Source organism: Sturnira hondurensis, unplaced genomic scaffold, assembly GCF_014824575.4.
Source record: "Sturnira hondurensis isolate 20B ecotype Veracruz unplaced genomic scaffold, ASM1482457v3 Scaffold0022707, whole genome shotgun sequence".
NCBI classification, from domain to species: domain Eukaryota; kingdom Metazoa; phylum Chordata; class Mammalia; order Chiroptera; family Phyllostomidae; genus Sturnira; species Sturnira hondurensis.
In genome coordinates, this window is record NW_028095338.1 from 388,570 (window position 1) to 411,003 (window position 22,434).

The window sequence follows — 22,434 nt, forward strand, 5'->3', positions numbered from 1 at the left end:
ATTGTCTCTGAATCATGCCAACCTGAACATCAAACATATGTTGGAAACTTGGATAATTGAAGCAAAAATACTGAGAAAGTGCTAAGAACCAGACTTCAGGATTGATTTGACTCTGATTTTTTTACCACTGTATTGATGCTCCTGAAATAGAAGCTTCCTCAGTGTCCTGTGTGTTTGTATGTGAGACAGAAGGTGTGGTGAATGAGTGCAGGCACCCCCCTCTACAAACCAGAGAAGACCAAGGAGAAGCTGTGGTCTGGCCTCACAAGAGGAGTCTGAATTCACGGTCCAGTCCCAGTTGGAGTGCTGTCGTATTTATCTCATTCGACAGAAACCAGGTTGTGTGATGCAGTGTGTGTGTCCTCAGAGGTAGCTAGCTAAGTTTGCATACTTCCTGCGTGACAGAACACTCCTGCCAGTGCCTCGGGCCAGGGCGGTAAGTGTCGGTGGGAGGAGCAACTAAGTTTCACTTCCTTGAGGGTCGGAGACTCACAGCTGGCTTCTCTAGGAGGAGAGTGTGAGGAGCCGCAGAGCCCATTGCTTCTTCCCTCGGCACCTGCAGGGGCTTCACAGACGTGAGAAGCGCGAATGGGCAGAGCAGAGTCTCTAGAAGGGAAGATGAGCAGGCAGGATCCTTCAGATCTGTGGAGCAGATCCGACGGAGAAGCTGAGCTGCTGCAGGACTTGGGGTAAGAGAGCAGATCCGGGTTTCTAAGCGCTTCTTGAGTGAGCACTAACTCCCTGCTCCCTAACGCTCAGGTTAATTGATGATCACCTTTAGCTCTCTGCCACCCCCATTTTCCATCCCTTCCACTTGATTCATTTGTGTCTGTTAGGTGTCTTCCTGCTTGGAGCTAACTGCATTGTAAAAGCACATATTATCCTCCCAGATGTGAAAGTAGGTAAATGTGGACTGTGGGACAAAATTCAAATGCTAGACAGACTCTGAGAGTAGGGACAGAATTGAAATGTGTAAGTTGGTGTTGCCTGGTTTCCTTCGTATTGATCTGGTTTATAAGTAAATGTGCTGCTAATTTTTTTTTTAGCTCTATTAAGCTCTTGCCGGTAAGATAAACAGAAAGTCTACCCTACTGTACAGGAGAGGGACTTTTTCAAAAGAGAAAGGAGGAAGTGTCTGCAGCAGTGTCCATATGCCTTTCTTTTTCCTGACACTGCTTTTGTGAGCTCGTTTATGTTGGTGTGTCTGCAGGGGCAACTTGGAGCCTCTTAAATACTAGCCAGTCAGAAAGAGGATACAGTTTCTGCCTCCAACAGGTAATGAGTTTGTGTAGGCAGAGTCATCATAGTCCTGTCTTTAAGAAGGGACCAGATGAGACAACCCATCAGGATATTTAATCAGAGAAACAGATATTACATAAGAGAGAAGTAGAAGATTTCCTAGAGACACTGAAGCTTTACCCTGACACACCAAGAACTGCCTGGTGAGGCTGGTTTGGACACCTGTGCTTCACGGCAGGTGAGACCTGCACCTCCTGTCTTAGTAAACAGCTCCAATCTTCACAACAACACAACAACATAAGAACTGTTACCATCTCCACCTTACAAAGGAAGAAAATGAGCACCAAAAGTGTTGAATAACTCATCGATGTCACGCATCAATTAAATGGTAGAGCTGGGATTCCAGTCTGCCAAAGCCTGTTCTCACCGAGAGAAACTGTGAGGCAGGGATGAAATCTTGTCAGGGATTGTGTCTTTGTGTTGTATTAGTGTAAAAGTTCTCGGTAAGTCCTATCTGTAGATTTTAAATTCGAGGTCTCAGAATCAAACTCTACCTTCAGAAGGTAAATCAGATGTAACAACTAGAATTTTGTATAAAGTAAACTCTTTTTATTGGAAATTCAGAGTTCCAGGACATCACTAACCTTCTAGATTTCCCCAAAGAGAAAAGGTAAAATGCCCCTGAGCACCAAAAGCAGGTGTCATAGATCCGGGCACTAAAGCTGGATGCTTGGGCTCTCAAAGCCTTATTAAATTGTTAAACTATAATTCTTTAGTACACGCTTCCTTATCTATATTCCCACCCATGGTCAGTAGGAAGCCTCCAAAGAGAAAAGAGCCAATGGAGATATTCAACTCTGGCCCTTTAATTCAATAATCCTGGAGCCTAGACTGTGCTTGAGCACCTTGGCACTCACTTAGATGATAAGGTGAGCTATACGATGTCCCTTCTCCCCACCATAACAACCATGGCAGGAAGCAAGTACAGGTGAAACCCACAAAGAAACAAATCTGTGTCTTCTCTCCACGTGCAAAGAATAGACAGTCAATACAATCCAGAAACACCCTAAAATGTGCATTTATGTCTAGACTTCCCTATTTCAGAAGGCCTGGTAATTTATTAAGCACCTGAGGATGGTTTCTGTAACAACAAGCAAGCTACAACTATCTGGAGAGATTGCTCCATACTTGTGGTTCTAAACCTTGGTGGCACACTGGAATCACCCTAGAAGTTTTAAGAAAACTTCCGCCCAGGCCACAGACCAGACTAATGACATCAGTGTTGTGGGAGTGTTTTCTTATGAAACTTTCCAAGTGATTCCAGAGTGAGAGCAAGGTTGAGAATCACTGCAGGGAATAAAGTTCATCAGAAGTGCTGAGTAATGTGGCTTCACCTTTTACTTGTAGGCTATGTACCTGAATCTTAAAGCCATTAATACATGCTGACATTTTGTTCATTAATTTGGGGGCATTTGTTGAATAATTTTGTTGAGGTATATTTTATTTTATTTTATTTTTTTAATTTTTTTAATATATTTTATTGATTATACCATTACAGTTGTTCTATTTCCCCCTTCATTCCTCTCCTCCCGCACACTCCCTCCCCCACCATTCTACCCCCCTTAGTTTATAACCACGTGTCTCAAGTTCTTTAGATTCTATATTTCCCCCACTATTCTCGCCCTCCCCCTATCCATTTTCTGCCTACCATCTATGCTATTTTCTGTGCCTTCTCCCCCCTTCTCCTCCTCCCATCCCCCTGTTTCTAACCCTCCATGTGTTCATCATTTCTATGGTTTCACTCCTGATCTAGCTGTCCTCTTGGTTTGCTTTTGTTTTAGGTGTGGTTGTTAATAACTGTGTATTTGCTGTCCTTCCACTGTTCATATTTTTCATCTTCTTTTTCTTATATAAGTCCCTTTAGCATTTCATATAATAAGGGCTTGGTGATGATGAACTCCTTGAACTTGACCTTATCTGAGAAGCACTTTATCTGTCCTTCCATTCTAAATGAAAGTTTTGCTGGATAAAGCAATCTTGGCTGTAGGTCTTTGGATTTCATGACTTGGAATACTTCTTTCCAGCCCCTTCTTGCCTGTAAGGTCTCTTTTGAGAAATCTGCTGACAGTCTGATGGGTACTCCTTTGTAGGTGACTGTCCCCTTATCTCTTGATGCTTCTAGGATTCTCTCCTTCATTTTAGTCTTGGCTAATGTAATGATGATGTGCCTTGGTGTGTTCCTTCTCGGGTCCAACTTCTTTGGGATTCTCTGAGCTTCCTGGATTTCCTGGAAGTCTATTTCCTTTGCCAGACTGGGGAAGTTCTCCTTCCGTATAATTCCGTTTTCTGGTCTTTGGGTGTGTCCTATTTCTCCAAAACTTTGTTGTATTCAAACTTGGTTGTGGGAGAAGGCACAGTGTTTCCACCTATGCCTCCATCTTGGCAGAAGTCCTGTTGAGGTATATTTTAGAGATCATAAAACTCCCTCATTTCAAGAGTATACAATTCAATAATTTTTAGTGACTTTAAAGAGTGGTACAACCATCACCACAATTCGATTTTAGAACATTTTCACCCCTGTCCCGATGAGATGCAGAAGAGCATGGTTGATTTAAATATACTCAATGGTGTGCTGATAGGCCGCATGGACAAGGGCAGACCCTGATTTCCAGAGTCTGCCAATCTCCCTGGTGTGAATGCTCCTACCTTGGATGATACCAAACCATCGAGGATTTAACAATCCGCTTGCAAAATTCCTGAAAATGTACTAATTGACTTGTCAGTACTTGCCCCTCCCGGACATCACTGATACACCTTTTATAGGAAATAATTTCTGAGAAAACTTGAAAATAACCTCTTGCCTCTGGCAGAATTCTGAATATGAAAGAAGGTTTTTTTCCCAACCGTTAAGTCACTGATTAGGTATATACCAAAACTTCTGGTTAGTTTAGATTTTAAAAGCTCCATGAAAGCAAAAAATGGCTAGAGTCCTTGAAAGATTAAAATAGCTAGCTTTAAAATTATCTTTAATAGGTTGTTTAAGTAGGTAGATTTTTACATTTGCATTCCTGATTCATATAGACATAATATGATGATTAAATTAGACAGAGTACATCTTTGCTCTCTGGTCCCTGGTTTTCTTCAGACTTTGGAATATGGAAGCTCTGTAAACTAAACCCTGCACTGCAGCAAATCCATCACTTGCCTGTCTCGGACACACATGACTTGCTCAGAGCACAAGCTTATTCCTTCCACAGCACTTAAATCAAGTAACTCAGATGGATTTCTGCCTCATTTATAGTGTCAGCCAAAAAACATTCATTTTCTTTCATCTTAAAGTTGTTATTTCCTCCTGCAAGAGGAAATAAAACAATCTGTGGTTGTCACTCAGCCTCACTGGTACCTTGGCAGTGTGGGATTGGGGGAGGAGTGGGTAGTGGCGGGAGAAAGAGCAAGAGGGTGGAGAATGGCCCTTAAGAAGAAAGAGGTGAGTTGGGAATGGTCAGCCTGTATGCTGCTTTCAAAATGAAGCAATGGGGAAATGAAACAAGTAATGAATATTAGAGTCATCACCTAAATAACAAACTGCTGTAGAATTGCTAGTCAGTTAATAATCTAAAATTCCAGAAGTTCTTTGACTGCTACAAAGTTTCCTATGAGATAATGTAGGAAAGCCTCCTAAAGGTATAAAGGCTTACCCCTTTATAAACTGCATAACTACAGACACAAAAGAAATACTGAGAAATGCAAATATTTTAGGATATTTTTAAATTAGATATTCAGATGATCTAGTCACACATATTCCGTCAAGTGATAAATATAATAACTATGACCCTTTTCATATTATTTCCCAAATCTTAAATTTTATAAGAAGTGTCAGTGCTTGGCTGACCAGTGTCAAGAAACTAGATTCTAAGCTCTGGATATTTAAGTAAATAAGTCAAAATACCTCTCATTTCTCTACCTGTTATCCTCTGCATATAAGAGAAGGTTAGAATAGATCAGGGATAAGTAAAATTTTTATAAAGACCTGGGTAATAAATACTTTGGGCTTTGAAGGCCTATGATCTTCACCAGCACGTCTCACATCTGTCACTGTGGTGAGAGAACAGCCAGGATAACAGAAGCTGTGACCATGATGCTGTTCAAACAAAAAGTCACTTTTGGACACTGAAATGTGATTTTTATATAATTTTCATGAGTCACAAAATCTTTTTCCCCTCCCAACCATTTATTTATTTTATTTTTTAAAGATTTTATTTATTTATCTTTAGAGGGGAAGGGAAGGAGAGAATTATCAATGTATGGTTGCTTCTTGTGAGTCCCCTGCTGGGAACTGGCCTGCAACCCAGGCATGTGCCCTGACTGGGAATCGAACTGCAATCGTGTGGTTCGCAGGCCCGCACTCAATCCACTGAGCTACACCAGCCAGGGCTTCCCCTCCCAACCATTTAAAAACATAAAACCATTCTTGGCTTTCAGTCCATACAAAACACATGCTCTGGCAGGAACTGGCTCTCAGGCAATGATTTGCTAACCCAAGGAACAAATAACCCAAGTGGGTTCTTATTATTAGGTAGACAGTTTGCACACACCAGCTCCAGTCTTTAATAGTTGCTGGTATTCCAACTTTACATGCAAAGAGACCCATTAGCAAAAAAATCAGGCTGCCTGAGTCCAGCAAATCTGGGTCCCTCATCCATGTGTAGTCCACCAGGCCAGGATGCTCTCATGTCATGATAGTTATTCTTCACTGAGCCCTTACTCCTTGCCTGTACCATGCCATTCACATTCGTTGTCATTTAGCTTTCACGGTAACACTTTCAATGATACTTCTATACAATGCACCTTGTGCATTTCATAGATGCACAAGGTGACATCAAATAAGTACAGTGAACTGTCCAGGTCACTGACCTCCTAAATGGGGCTGCTGAGTGACATGCCTAGGAGATTACCCCGAAGCTGATGCTCTTTCTACTGATCCAAGAAGGTGTATGTTCTAATTGTGGGAGTCAGGACTTGCTGGATGCTCACAATGTGCCAGGCACTATTTTAAGCCCTTTGCCTGCATGACTTTTAAATTCAAATATCACTCTATATACATACCATCACTAATGTCATTCCCATTCACAAATGACAAAAGTGAAGGACAGAGTGTTAATCACATGTCAAGTTTACATTGCTCAGAAACCTTCAAATTCAGTTTTGCTCCAGAGTCCATGTGCCTGTCAACCAATGCAACTTCCTAATTTACATCAAACTTCTTTCTTATTACACTAGCACTATATGCAAGTGCTAGTGTGAACTGAGAGAAATAAAAAAGTTCTGTGATTACTACAACCAATACATTTTATTACTAAAAGACATTAATTATTCTTTCACATGATTCATATTATATATATATATATATGAGCATGACAAAACCAAGTTAATATCCTAAATAATAAAATCTTTACTGAATTTTGTATAGATTTCATTTTGAGGTCTAGACAAATTGACAAAACTAAGAAGAAGAATAGAAAAGTTAAAGCTTTATGGAAACCTGTTTACAAATCTGTGATACCAAATAGAGCAATAACACTCATTCCTCTTCTGTGCACAATTTTGTAATCTTGGAGTCTAAAAAGGGAAGGTGAGTCTCTTATGGTGGTAGGAGAATATGTAACTAGTGTACAGTTTGCTCTCTCTTTGAGTCAAATGAATTTCCTCTTCAGTTGTTGTGTTTTCTGTTCCTCTATGGCTCATGGTATCTTCCTTCTACTTACATGTGGAAAGCTGTCCCTCCAGGTTCTCCACACTGACTGGGGTCACTTTGCTTCATTCATTCAATGCTTTATGCATTCAATGCTTTACTTCATTCATTCAATGCTTTATGCATTCTTTTATGTTCATTCGTAGATCCACCTGTTGTTGACATTAAGAAAAGAATGGCTGTCCCCTTCAGGAGTTCACAGCACAGAGGACAGCGAAGGCACATGTGCATACGGTTAGAGGATGCAGGGTGAGAGGACTGAGGGCCGTAAGGGCGTCTGCAGAAAGCATAGCTCACATGGCAGGAAGGAAGGAGATCGCTGGAGAAGGTGGTCTTGGAACTAGTAGGATTTTTGTCAGCTGAAGTCAGAAAAAAAAAAAGACATTTGCTGAACAGAAAATGGCCTGAGTAAAGTGGTGAAAGTGGCTAAAGTCGTGACTATTCAAAAAATAAAAAGAGCCTCCTTAGACTCCACCTTCCCAGTCTCTGGCCTGCAGCTGTTAGTCAGCAGTCAGTCTGGTTTCGGTCTTTACCTCTCCGAGTTCCTTCCTTCAGCCACATTGTATGAGAAAACTTCCATCTGGCTTTCTTCTTCTGGTTTTCTAGTGTCTTTATCATACCCTTCACTATAAAAAATGTATTGATTTGAGGAGAGAAAAGGAAGAGACAAACATCAATTTGCTGTTCAATGACAATGCAGTCTAAGGACAATTACACTCTAGCAACCTTTTAAAGGTACAGGCTGCAAGAGTACCCAGAATAAGTGCAGAGTCAAGCTACTCAGAGAGGAGTCCTCCTGACAAATCTCTGGCTCTGAGTTTCTGTGCAGCCATTCTAGTCCTTCTCAAGTTCTTGTTTTTTCTAGTCAGTTTTCAAGCTTTGGGTTCTAGTTCAAATCAAACATTCCTTGGCCCCAACCACTGGGTGAGCAGTGACATTTTTATAGCTATTCCTGCACCACGCAGGCTGACCAGGGGACTGGACAGAAGGACCTCTGCTGGAACAAAATACAATTTGCCACCCTCTGTCCAGTCTCTCCAAGTCTGACAGCATGGGTGTGTTTGCCCACCTTTGAGTCAGGGCCTGTGGGTCTCTCTTTATGTGTCTATGTCCTTCTTTCTGTTTGGCTTCTGCCTGTCTTGTAGACCACTCTGTTTGAGTCATATTTATGTTTGTCAGTCACTGTCCTGTATGCTTCTGACTACCTGTGGGAGCTGGTGTGCCTTTCTCTATCTCCACATTTTAGTCTCTATCTTTCTGTCTACAGCTCTTAACGTGTGTCTCTGACTCTTTGTGTCACTCTGTGTCTCTGAATCTCTGAGTCCCTGTCTTTCTCTCTGTGTTTTCATCTTTCAGAACTTCTTGCCTCATTCTTCTTGCCTCACTCCTTCAAGAACAGGTTTATCCTGGTCTCCAACTCCCACAGAATTCTTGTCTTCCTCTCAGTCCTCTTTCCCTTTAACTGAACCTTGACTTCCACCAAAACAACTTGGGGCCCACCTTTAGTTCATTGTTTGACCAGATACTCACCCGCCTACCCCTGTCATCACTCAGGTATGCTTTTTAAAGCCTGGGGCAACTGGCCTCACAATTTAGCTCTGCTATTAGCACATGCGAATTTAGAATGGCAACACAGAAAGCCACAGACAAGCTGGGTGCATCCCAGAAACCTCCCTATTGGAAAGACTGTAGTGAGTCTTTTTCTTTTTTCAGTCTCTCCTATGATCACGCTTTGCCTATCTGAGGCCTCATTAGAATTTTCGGAATCCTATGCAAAGTCTTTGCTTGATTCTCTGCACTTTGACAGGGCCCATAGCTATGATCAATGGAAAGATACTCCCAAATTTATGAATATGGAGGTTAATGTTCATATATAGACAACACCATCTTGTCCTAGGTACTTCACAGCCTGACTCTAATGCAAATTGCAGCATGGATTGTTCTTGAACCAAATAAGACATTTCCTTGTCCTAAATCATGATTTCTGATGGTGTAGAGGCTAAAAGCTTTATTTTTCAGAAAATCAAGGGACCTAGCACCAACTTCATAAACAAATGAACATGAAGGAAATCAGCAACTAAGCAATCCCATGGACTGACTCCAGTGCTAAAGTCGGACTAACCCAAGTTAAGACTGCTCACAGTGGGATTCCCTAATAGAGCCACCTCATGGCCAACCTCTACTCTGTTCAGAAAGATTCTGAGGCCAAATATAGGCTTAGCAAGAAAGAAGACAGATGATTGAGCCTTATCTATGGCCTTAGGAACAGGGAGTAGCATCATATGCTATGCATTCGTCATCTTTGGTCTGGAGAGTTCACAAAGTGTGCCAGTGTCACTTGAAAGTGAGACTAATTTTGCAAATGAAGAAACATTCTCTGGAAAACAGAGCTTTTGTTGACTTTTCCACTCCAGGACCTTTCATCTGCTTTCACAATCAAGGGTTGAACCTACCACTGGGGGTTGAAATGTGTGTTCTTACATTTTTAAATGTATGTCTTATTACAATTCTAATGGGGCAGAATGTAGGTTCTATGTTACTTCTCTTTGCCAGGAAGGAGAAAATATGCCATTAAATATATAAATAGTCTGCAGTATGGGTTACTGAGGAATTTTATCACCAACAAATACAGAATAACCTAATGGATTATTTAACGTGCACGGCCCACGTTTTAAAGTGAAAGGTCACTTTCTGTGCCTGCTGTTCTTCTAGCTTCCTTTGGCATTCCTCCTCGGTGTCGACTGCCCCAGCTCATGAGGATCCCCCTCCTTCGTGGAGATTTCCCTGATCATCCCACCTGCTGGGAAGCCCCCTTCTGTCTGTCTACTGTCCATCTCACTAAAATGGTAGCTATTTGTGGTTTCCTGACAACATGGCCTGCGAATCCTTCTCGTCCCCCCACACTGGTACTGCAAAGCCACTTAGTATTGTGCTTTGACCTCTTGTTCTTCCTCTTCAGAGCCACAGTCTACGAAGGCAAACCACCAGAGTTATAGAAATGAATTCAAGTTTTTTAGGACCAAGAGGTTTTCACGTCTGTGATTTTCAAAATATAAACTTGGGTATCAATCACATGAGGCTGTTGCTTACATAGAGATTGTAACTCAGCAGGTATAGGGGGTCTGATAATGTGAGTTTCTAACAATCTCAGGGCACTAAGTAGCAAGGCTTTGCATTGTTTTCAAACCCCAGGTGCAACCCATTTGTGTTCCTAAAGTCAGTTTAGTGAATCACGAGCAATATTTGTTAAAAAGAAATAGAAGACAAAAATAGTAAATAGCATATAGAATAGTGTTTTCTCCTATAAATTTTTTTTGGCTTTTTGTGTATGTTTGTAATGTACGTCTGTGTGTGTGTGTGTAGAGAGAGATATAAAATGTGTTTTATATCATAGGCCAATTCAAAAAGTTTGAAAGCCTCTGCTTTAAAGAACAGTGCAAAGTGAGATATAAACTTCTTTCAGCAAAGTAAGGCAGCAAAATCCAATGGGATAAGAATTTACAGAGGCTCTAAAATGCTGGGGCCATTCCCCAGAAAGTTTTAGCATGAAGGGGCACTGGAAAGAAAGAAGAGGCTGAATATGGGAACCAGTTTTCTGGATCTAGCTTGTCTTTTTTCTCTGTGGTTGGGCTTGTTTCCTGTACCCTGCTGAGGGGCAGCTATGAAAATTCTTTAGTGGATGGGTGTTTCCTAATTTGTTACTGTATCACGGAAGGGATAATACCACCGTTTCCTTCAAGGTCAACTGCTGGGTTTGATAATCTCAAAAATGCAGCACAAATACACTTTGAGGGCTTGAGAAGCCTCTGCTCTGTTGCCTCTATCAGCCGTGAGACACAGTAATGGCAGCGGGTGCGCCTGGGGGAAAAGCAGACCATGACATTGCTTTGAGTGTGTGGTTATAAACAGCAGTTCCTTGTGCTTTTTCACTTCTTCGCGGAAAATGAAACCAACATTTTTTTGTAAGTTCCAGGAAAACAAAATTTATTTCTAACTATTCCCAGCACCTAGCACAATGTCTGCCATATTCATAACATGCGGTGTAATTAGTAAATCTTGTGTTCTGTTCTCTTCTACAAAAGTTAAGGGAGCATATAAAAAGTTTCTAAAAGAAGACTTCCAACATATGAAAATAAGAGGGTGTTCTTTCCAGGCATTATTATTAGTCACCTTGACAGATGAGAGGAAACTGAGGTTGCTACCTGAGAGGGGTCACAGTGCTAATCAGAAGTCATTGGTGTGGATAGACTCGCTGGGGAAATGACTTAGCAACAAAGGCATTGTCTCTTCTCCCCAAAATTCTCACTGCCACTGCATGAATGTTCCAGATGTAAGTGGCTGCCTATTAGCATTCCTTTTCACTTAGTATTTTCCAGGAATAAAAATGTTTCTTCTTGCACTTACCTTTGAAAGACATCACCCTTCAAATGTAGCTGGAGGAGACCTGACAGAGCAGCAGAGAAAAATGACCTACTGGGAGATTTAATCAATAGGACATTTAGTGTGAATCAGCAGCATGGTGCAATTGTCAAGAAACTAATGCAACCTTGGGTTTCCATAATGCAGATAGCACCTAGAATAAGGGAGACTTGTGAGGGTTTGTTTTGCATGTCAGACCTTGGCATTAAGTTGATTATAAGAATTTGAAAAGTAGTCAAAGGAGGTAAGTTTCTGGGTAGTAAGGTCCCTGGGTGCTACAGGGACTGAGAGACTGTCATAAAAGGAGAAGTTGAAGGTGAAGGAAAGGGAAGAGGACATATTCCAAATGCTTTACACTAGTGTCCAACACAATGCCATTTTTTATTACAAAATATTTTATTACAAAATCATAAGCACACAATTCTGTAGCAAAACATTATCACACTCAAGCACACCATAAGATATTTTAGATGCAATGCGCAAATTAAAACTATGAATTATTATACCTATTTTATTACTCTACCAACCACATTCAAGCAGGAGTTACTTCTGCCAGACCGTGTATTTGTTTAAGTCATCACTTTTTAAAGTTTAACACCAAAAAGTAGCTCTTGGGCCATCTGTTGAATGCAGGAAGTAGCAATTCCTGGAAATAATCATGGAAGTACTGAAGTATGGAGTGAGCTTACTTATGAAATAGTGAGCTTCCCTTCATTGGTAATATGTAGGCAAAGGTTGGATGACAGTCATCTTAGGGTTTAGATTTTATTCACATACTATACAAAATTTAAAAGAATTTTAATCAATCTAATGGTTGCAACAGGAGATTATACATGACTTCTATTTATTAGGGTAAACATTTTAACTGTTTAATTAAAAAATAAGAGTCCTATATGGCTTTTATAATCACCAGAGATGAGTCTACGGTGAAGGCAATGAAGTTGCAGCTTCAGGGCCCCTCCTTGGTGCAGACACTGGCTGGGTAGTTAATAAGCATTGTCACCTCAAAGAATATTTAATGTTAGTCCCTGTATGTAGCATCCCAAATGCCCTGGAATCTTACAGCTTGTACTTGAGAGAAATGTAATGGAAGTCCCCAAATTTGCCAACAATCTTAAAAACTTTATTACCAATGAAGCTGAAAATAACTTTTCTATACTACCACCGATTTCAAAAATTATTCTAGGTGAGAGACTGAATTACTGTTTCAGTCTCTCTCTAAAAAATTAGATTTTAAAATTGTTACTATATGAAGAAATAATCAATGATAATACAGCCCAAAAAGTGAGGGAGTATGGACATAAGTTAAACAAAGGAAATTAGTTAATAATTAGTTATTATTAATAAGATGAGTGATTTTTAATAAAAATAAAAATTAGTTATTTTTCTCAAATTTGCGATGTTTGTGATATTCATCAGCTTTTTAAATTTGAGTTTTTTATGGTTTCTCATTCTAAATAATTATTTTCTTATTTTTTGTAATTTTATATTAAATATGTTAACGAGACGTCCAAATTTTACAAGCTTAAGTTTCTTAAAATCTGACTCTTCCCTCTAAAAATCATAACAGCGAAATAAAAGAAAGCCTTTAAAACACAATTTCTATTACAGGAAATTTAGGTCCATGAAATTAGGACTCCGTGTAATGAGCTGTTGGATGTGGATTTCAAGCCATAAAAGCTCTATGAATAAAGCCTGTGTAACCGTGGCCAAGGACCCGTAGGTATCCAGTGGCGAGCACAACGCAGCATCAGTCTCCTCCCAGAGTCATCTCGCCACTCAGGACCACTGCCCTTTGACACTCATCCTGAATCAGACACACCACCATGCAGTGCTCTGATCCCATGCACAGCTAGCACTCCATTGCCTCTAGGCCTTGGCTCTGGTGATTCCCTTCCACCCTGACCCCACCCTCCATCCAAGTGCTGGGCCAATTCCAACATTTAATAAATAGTAGATGAATAAATTAAAAATAAACATATTATTAACAGGGTTATCTTTGGAGGTTGGATTATGGAAAAAATTAACTCTTATTTTCAAATTTTAGTTACCCAATAAATATATGAATCTATTTTTGATTAGAACAAGCTATATTAGGAAAATTTGATCAAGCTGAAGTCTACTTTAACAACACCCTCAATCTTGTTCCTTCCATTAAGGAACCCATACTTATGACTTCGGTATATACTTTTATTTTATGCACTTGCCTGTCATTATATGTACACATATATGTGTTGGATAGTTTAGGAAGAGAATGGGTGATTTTATACAACTAGTGGTATCATTCTGTACTTGCCACTAATTCCTTTAATTTAACACTATGTTTTGAGAGCAGTCAACTTCAATGTGTGTGTACAACGCCCCCCGTGTTTCTCAGTGCAGAGTGTAACGGGTGTTCTGGGCAGGAAAATTCTTGTTTGGTCAGAACTCATCATTCTTTGTAAGATGTGAAGCATTCCTGGCAGCCCACCTGACACAGTGCTGACAATCCCTTACCCTATCATCTGACAATCAAAAATGTGCTCATATATTTCCAACACTTTTGGCTAACTTTTTACATAATCTCATCCATGAGCACCCAACCTCGTCATCTTACTGTTACTGGGCGTTTACAATGGCTCCAAATGTTTACTCTCACAAACATGTCTGCAACAAACACCTGTGTTCATCTTTCTTCTGCTCACGTGTGAGTTCTGCCGGGCACCCACAAGAAGTGGAGTCTCCAGTCACCTGTGCATGTCCTGTTACACTTGTTATGCTGAATTCCCCTCCAGGTTATACGCCTCCCAGCCATGGACAATGATATCCATCATCCCCAAATTCTCTAATAGTTAATAATATCTAACTCTTCAATTTTACTCAACCTAATTGATAAAGAAAATGGCACATTTTTGTTTTAGTGTGCATATCTCTATTTAGTACTGAGACTTTATTTAAAACACATAATCCCTCTTCTGTGAAAAAACTTTCACTTTGTCTTCTCTGAGTGTATATATTTTAATTTTCACTACATAAACTTTATAATAAAAAATTACATACACTAAAAAATAACCTGCATGTCCTTGAAGGCCTACTTTGATATTGGCTTATTTAGGGAATGGTCTTGATTTTTCTTCCTGAAACCTCTGTTGGGTACTTCACTCTGTAGTATACAGTTTGCAAAGGATTTGTCTTATCCTTCTGACTAGATTAATGGTTTCTTGAAGCCCAGACTTGGGCTTTTCCATTTTTGTCCTTTTGACCTGCCCAGTACAGTGCCTTGCACAGTGCTTTGCACAGATTTAAAGCTTGATAAATAAAGACTTATAAAGTTGCCAGTCAGGGCACATGCCTGGGTTGCAGGCCAGTTCCCAGCGGGGGACACACAAGAGGCAACCATACCTTTTGTGTGGAGATGTTTTTCTCCCTCTCTCCTTCCCTTCCCCTGAAGATAAATAAAATCTTCAAAAAAAAAAAGACTTATAAAGTTGAATGATACAAGGTAGAGAAGATGGATTGTGAGGAAACTACCAACTTCAGTTTTTTAGTTGGTAGGAAACTACCAGTTTTTAACCTTTAGTTCTTCATGGACACGGATGGATATATTTCTATAGNAGTACAGTGCCTTGCACAGTGCTTTGCACAGATTTAAAGCTTGATAAATAAAGACTTATAAAGTTGCCAGTCAGGGCACATGCCTGGGTTGCAGGCCAGTTCCCAGCGGGGGACACACAAGAGGCAACCATACCTTTTGTGTGGAGATGTTTTTCTCCCTCTCTCCTTCCCTTCCCCTGAAGATAAATAAAATCTTAAAAAAAAAAAAAAAAAGACTTATAAAGCTGAATGATACAAGGTAGAGAAGATGGATTGTGAGGAAACTACCAACTTCAGTTTTTTAGTTGGTAGGAAACTACCAGCTTTTAACCTTTAGTTCTTCATGGACACGGGTGGATATATTTCTATAGAGGATATGTAATGTGACTTCGGTATATAGTAACTTCCCTGGAAGACATGCTCATCCTAAGTTTCTGGAAAAGAATTGCTTAACTCAAGTAAAAGATGAGGTTCCGGCATTTCTGGGAGAGCTGTTTGGGGAATGAGGATCTTCATTGCCTCATAGTCATCGTGAAGTGTGCATAGGTGTCTGTCAGGAAGGCTCTGTCTCAGGTTTGCCCAGGCTCAGGACTTGATAAAATCCGAGAGACATCAAAATTGACTCAGCAAGCTGCTACCCAGAAAATAATATTCACTGAGATGTTCCAAATTGGAGCACAGTGTGATTCTTCTTGCTTTATACTCAAGCAATTTTTAGTATTTATTTATTGTATTTATGACACATAACTATTATTAAAAGATTAGCATACAAATTTTCTTAGAAAAAAACCCTGCCATCAGGCTGCAATTATCAGAAGAAATTTGTAAATGCTTTAAATACAGACTTCAGATCTCATTGAAAAGAATCCAAAAGAATGACCAACTCCTTTACATTTTAGAATTTTGTTGATCAAATTTTGTTGTTTCAAATACATGATCTACTGGCTAAACTAAATCTTATTCTGAAATGTTCACCCAAAATTTAGTTATTAGCACAAAGAATTTAAGAACTTGTGACCTTGTGGAGATTTTAGCTATCAAAGGAATTAGAATTTTGGTTGTAGCCAAACCTGAAGTATTTTTATAGCTTCACTTTTAATTCCTCCAACTGTCTTTTTTTAAGTGAAGTATAATTGACATACAACATTATACTAGCTTTTGGTTCCAGCTAGCTGTCCTTTGAAAACATTTTGTAGTGAGATGTGAATTTGTCTGTGAATCAGTCCAATGAACAAGGCTGTTTTGTGGGTAAATAACCCAATAGTTTTTTAATAAAATATTTTTCCTTGTAGTTGTTTTCAGATAGTAAATATATTTCTAGTACAGGATAGAGACATCTCTGGCCCAAAGAGGAAATAAGCTAAAGAAACACACATTTAGGAAATAGCTTGGAGACCTCTGCAGAATCTTGCTTCCACAGACGGTCTTATGTTTAGTTTTTCTTATCAGGCTAAAATTTCAGACCATGGGGATGTCACAGTGGACGCTAGTGTGGCTCATGACAGCAGGGTCCCTCATGCCCAGAGTTAGGCTCTTCTTTTAAATTCTTGTGCACTATACACACCTTGCTCACTGTACTTCCTTTATTGACATTATTTGTATAACTGCCATGTCCCCTTCCCCCACACTGCCCTGGACTATGGGTCCCTTTCAGTAGCAACAGTCCCTGATACCTAGCTTTCTGTTATCTGAAATAAATTAAAATTAACACAAACTTATATTTGAGCAACAAGAAAATCACACCACGATCACAGCATAGCACATCACAAGTTATGGCTTTGTGGATCTCAGTCACTTCATGCTAATGACTGATGTGTACTAAGTTTTGCTGTTTGCCAGGGCTGTTTGGACCATTTCATGTGTGTTAATGTGAGCAGTACTCACAACTGACCCAGGAGGGCTATTATGAATCCATTATCAAGGTGAGAAAGCTGAGGCTCAGATAGGTTTTGTAACTTGTAAAGACACTGAGAGTTAACACCTGGATAAGGATTTGAGCAAACCAACTCCAGGAGCCACAATCCTAATCACCACCTTGGATTGCCTCCACCAAGTTGTTGGGTTTTTTTTAGTAGAATCTTTTTTATTCAGGAAAAATAAAACCCCTAAGAACAAAAAATTTTCCAACCACACACAGGAGGAGGTGTCTGTCCATCCAGCTCTGTCCCTTAGCCCATGTGGTTTTGGCAGCAACATAGGGTGTAGGGTAATGGCTCCATAAATAAAAATGGTGTATGTGTGTGCATGGGAAGGAGAGGGGTGCAAAAGCAGTGAGGAGTGGTAGGGGGAAGGGAAAGGCAAGGTCAGTACTGAGAACATCGCGAGTGGGAGGTTCCCAAGTCTTTAAAGGAACAAGAGCAAGGTGCAGAAGAGTGTGCCTAGAATGTTCTGTTTCCACGGAATTAGGAGAGGGGACAAATCTGAACGTCTCTAGATCAACAATTTTCGACCCTTTTCATCTTATAGCACACATGAACTAATTATTAAAATTCTGTGGCACACCCCAAAAATAATTTTGCCCATCTGACAGAAAGTAGGTATAACTTTGATTGATTTACAAAATAATCATAGTGGTTACCTACTCTTTTTGCTCCAAAGTGACTTTTTAAAAATCAGTGCTTACCCTGTACATAAAGATTTATGTACCAATTTGGTACCAAGAATTAACCGATCAGACACAACCATGTTATGCAACATGACCAATAAGATGCAACTCCTATATATTTATGGTTCAAGTCAGGACATTCATACCAGTTGGCCATTGTTGTGTTGGCTATTGTCATTTTTCTATTTGGTGATCTAAAGAAAAAGAGGGCAATGCCCCTGAATAAATAGTCAGGAATTGCATGTTTTAAAAACCCCTGTGACTCACCAGTGTGCCTCTTGGCTAAAAGAGGCACTGCACACTGGCTGAAAAATCACTGCTGTGGATGTATAGGACTTCTCTTAGGAGGAACCCCAAGAAAACGGTTAGCACTGGTGTCCTCTAGGGAAAGGAACAAAGGAATTGAGGATTAAGGGTGAAAAGAAAGCTTTTTGGTTTTCACTATGTCTTCTTTTGAAGAGCGTTTGGAATTGTTTTCTTCTATCATGGATGTATGTTACCTTTTCTAAAGTCTTTTTTTTCCCTAACCCATAGATCGATTTGAATATCCATGGGACCTCCTCAGCGCTACAGATATCTGTCAGTTTGAACCAGTATTTAGTGTGGCTGGCATCTCATGTAAAACATCTGAATTCCTCATGACAATGGACTCTAGTATTAAATACCTCAGTGGTTTCCACACCGCAAAAGGCAGTGCCACACCTTGCAAGAGAGATTGTGAAAGAGAGAACAAATATAAGAAAGAAAATTGGCCAAAGCCTATTCTTACAGTTATTTTTGATGTGGACTTTTAAAGATTTCCTGTTTACCAAGTAATTTTGTATGTTTGTCTGCTAGGGCTACCAGGACAAAAATATCACAGAATGGGTGGTTTAAACAGAAGAAATTTCTTGTCCTACAGTTCTGGAGGACAGAAGCCTGTTAGTGGGTTTGGTTCTTTCTGAGGGTTGTGAGAGAGGGTCTGTTAGAGCCTTCTCTCTTTGACTTGTAGGTGGTTGTCTTCACATTTACATGACACTCTCTCTATTTGCAAGTCTATCTCCAAATGTCCCCTTTGTGCAAGAGGACACCAGTGCTCATTGATTAGGGCCCATGCTAATAACCTCATAACTTCCTAAAAACCTTATCTCCAAATAAGGTCACATTCTGAGGTTCCAGGGCTTAGGTCTTCGACCTATGAGTTTTCAGAACACAATTCAACCCATAATGCTGTTGGTAGCTAACTCTCTCTGCCCTTCCCTTTCCTCAAGCCCAGTGATTTCCTCGTGCTGTTGTGTCGGCTGAGAGCTTGGTCTCTGGGCCACCTATGTGGGGAGGATTGCTGAGGTGATCTTCGAGAGGAAAAGCCAGTAAGAGAAGGGTCACCCTGCAGTTTTCCCTGAGTGAAAGCACTGTTCTCTCCTTCCTAGGTGGTATCACGGCAACCTTACCCGCCACGCAGCTGAGGCTCTCCTCCTCTCCAATGGATGTGATGGTAGCTACCTTCTGAGGGACAGCAATGAAAGGACCGGGCTGTACTCTCTCTCTGTAAGGTAGGATGCATAGTCACTCTATGAATTCAACATGGTCCCATTTCTTAACTTAGAGGGCCACTAACTTTATTATCACACTCAAATAGTCAGATAACAAAATCTTCTTGGCTCCTGGTAGACCAGCCAGTCTAAGAATTGCAAGCTCTGAGCAGTGAGACTGTAAAACACATTCTTGCTCCTTCCCTTAGCCAGTAAAAAAGGTAAGAGCTGAAGGAGACTTTTTGAGTTGTTTAATCCAAACCTCTGGCTGGACTGATGAAGAAACTGAAACCTGAAGTAGTAAACTGCCTTGCACCTAATAAACCAGTGATACCAGAATGCAGACCCCTGAATGCAGGCCCTGAGTGTCCTTGCTTCCTCTGGAAACTCAGAGTGATTTGTGTCTGTGCAACTCTCACTATCACAACGTCAGGTAGGCATTGATGCAACTTTTACTTTTTCCTTTCTGTGAATGGACTGACCTTCTTTCTCAAGCTGCCATTTCCCCTGAAAGTTAACAAAGTTAATCTAGACCCTCCTAGGTATCAAAAACAGTGCCTGTCCAGTCCTATCAGGGTCTCTCTCCTCCTCCCTCCCCACTGGATGGCTTTCCTATCAGAGAAGTTGGCCTTGCCATGAGATAAGCAGTGGGAGTGGATGGTTCTCAGTCAGCGTCTGTCACTTTCCCTTCTGTTGGCAAGTAGCAAGTCTTTGTGCGTCCGTGGGCGGTTGCCCCTGGCCTAGACTAAGCATGCGAGGACTCCATGAAACTGCCTTCAGCCGCCTGCCCATTAACCTCAAGGTATTGCTATTTTATTACTGCTCTGGTGGCACCTCCCCATATCCTTGAAAGAAGCAGCAGGTTCCCTCCCTGTTGCAGTCCCTCATGTGGATCACCGATCCCTCATAAAAAAGTTTTCTCTTTTTTTTTCCTGCTCCACATGGTCCAGGCCTCCTTGTCACTATCTCAGTAGCAACATCTACACTCCTCGGTCTCTGAATCCTCATTTCTATCCAGCTCAGCAATGTATATTTTTAAATCTCCTCTCCCTCTAATAGGGGGGAAAATGGCTATAAACAGATTTCCTTAAATAATTAATGGCAGGCTGCTATGAGTGCAAAAGCCAAGAATTAATGTATTTTCTCATCTTCTATTTGGACTTGGGGCCTTCCATATTTTCTGTGCTACAAAAATGAAGTACAGAATATTGTACTACAAATATTTATGTAGGCATATTTGAAGGCATTTTTTTGTACTACAAAAAATGTAGTACAGAAAATATAGGGTAACAACTCATCCTTCATCTTAGTGGTTTAATACAACATAAATTTATTATCTCACAGTTTCTGTGTATCAGAAGTCCAGGCATGATATGGTTAGATTCTGTGCTCAGCCTCTTACCAGGGTGAAATATAGGTGTTGGCGAAGGCTGTGGCTTCTCTGGGGCTCAGTCTCCTCTTCCTTCACTCTCTCGTTTCTTCTTCACTCATGTCCTTGCTGCTATAAGACTGAGCTCACCATTTTCCACATAGCTGTAAACCAGGGACCACTCTCAGCTCCTAGAGGCCACTCACAGTCCCTTGCCAAGGGACCCCATAGGCAGTTCATGTGGACGTTTGCTATTTCCTAGACCGTTAGAGCATATATCTCTGATTTCTTCTTCTGTGACCAGTCAAAGAAAACTGTTTTTACCAAAACTTTTACATGATTAGTTCAGGCACACCCAATCTCCTTATGTTAAGGTCAGCTGATTTGGGACCTTAATTATCAGAAAAAAATGCCTTCACAGCAGCATTTACATTGGTGTTGTATTGGGTAATTGGGGAAAAGTGTGTCTGCTCCAGGAACTGAGAACTTTGGGGCTGTGTTGGAATGCTGCCTGCTACACCCTCCATTCCCTGGCTCCCTGGAAGTCTAGAGGCTACTTTAAGGGGAGTGAGAAAAATAGGTGGGAAGGTGGTGGTGGGATAAATAAGAGGGTCAGAGAAAAAAAAGCATTAACATTTTTATGTTACTCAGGGGTATTTTCTTTACAAATTTTCTAAATTACAGTTTTGGGAAAACTATTAATAAAAATGGAATTCTGTTTAGGGGGAAGCATGAACTGTGCTTTTTTGATCAACAACAAATGTTAAAATTCATCAAGAGGTTATACTATGGATCCTTTACTGTGTGTGTCTCCCCCAAGTCTCAAACAAACCTGTGGAATTATGGGATCAAAGCATGTTAACTTTTCACCTATGTATGTTTCATCTGAACAAATGGATTATTAGCTCCTTACCAATAGATGGCATATATATTACATCTATATAAAAATTTAACTATAAACAATTAATTTCCATTATAAGTACCTGTAAATGTTTTAACACACAAGCACACATGCACGCAGATAGCAGATGTGACAGGAATCATAGACCAGCTCGGGATAATAAATAAATATTTAAGAGCATCCACTCTGTGCCAACCATTTTGACAAGTCTTATAGAAGATTCAAAGAATTTGCCCTTAGGAAGTGTAGTCTTACATGAGTAATAAGACATTTCCAAATACCTCACTACAAAGTAGAGTGCAGTAAATAACATGAAAGACTGCAAAATAAGTGCTTGGATTCTTAAAAGAGAAAAAGCAAGTAACTCAAGTTAGACGAATCTTACAATATTTGTCAGAGTAGGTGGTATTTGAATAGACGCTTTGTCAGAAACCAAGGGAAAAAAGTTGCAGGTGAAGGGAACTATATGAGCTAAGGGACAAAGTGGAAAGTCCTAGGAGAAATGTAGGTCCAGCTGGACTAGAGCAGCAGTTCTCAAGGCGTGGTCCCCAGATCAGTAGCATCACCTGAGAATGTGGTAGGAATGCAGATCCTCAGGCCCCACCCTGGATGTACTGAATCAGGAATTCAGGCAGTGGGGCCCTGAAATCAAGGTTTTCACAAGATCTCCAAGTGATTCTGAATATTTATCAATTTGACAGACAGAGAGAGACATCAATTTGTTGTTCTAATTATTTATGCATTCATTAGATAATTCTTGTATGTGCTCTGACCAGGAATCAAACCCGAAACCTTAGCATATCAGGATAATGCTCTAACGAACTGAGCTACTCTGCCAGAGCTGATTCTGGTTTCTGATACATGTGACAGCTACAGCCTGCCCTGCACAGAGAGGAGAGGAGTAGTGGGATTCAATAAAATATACAAAGTGTGTCCAGAAGGTATCCAGCCATGTAGCATGAAAAATAAAGACATTTATTGAGCAAGACACAAGATACAAGAAACAATGTACATAGGACAGTGATGCATCAGTCCCCTTCAAAGCAGGTGACTTGGGGCCTCTCA

At 40.4% G+C, this 22,434-nt stretch overlaps 1 protein-coding gene across 1 annotated transcript in view; it reads left to right on the forward strand.

Annotated features, from left to right (window-relative positions):
• Positions 1–441: 441 nt before the first annotated feature.
• Positions 442–22,434, forward strand: part of DAPP1 (dual adaptor of phosphotyrosine and 3-phosphoinositides 1) — a 54,683-nt gene continuing 32,690 nt past the window's right edge. Inside the window, exons 1-2 of the mRNA XM_037036260.1 lie at positions 442–689; positions 18,998–19,120. Coding sequence (XP_036892155.1) covers positions 589–689; positions 18,998–19,120 — 224 coding nt within the window. The 5' untranslated portion in view covers positions 442–588. The remainder of the gene's footprint in view (positions 690–18,997; positions 19,121–22,434) is intronic.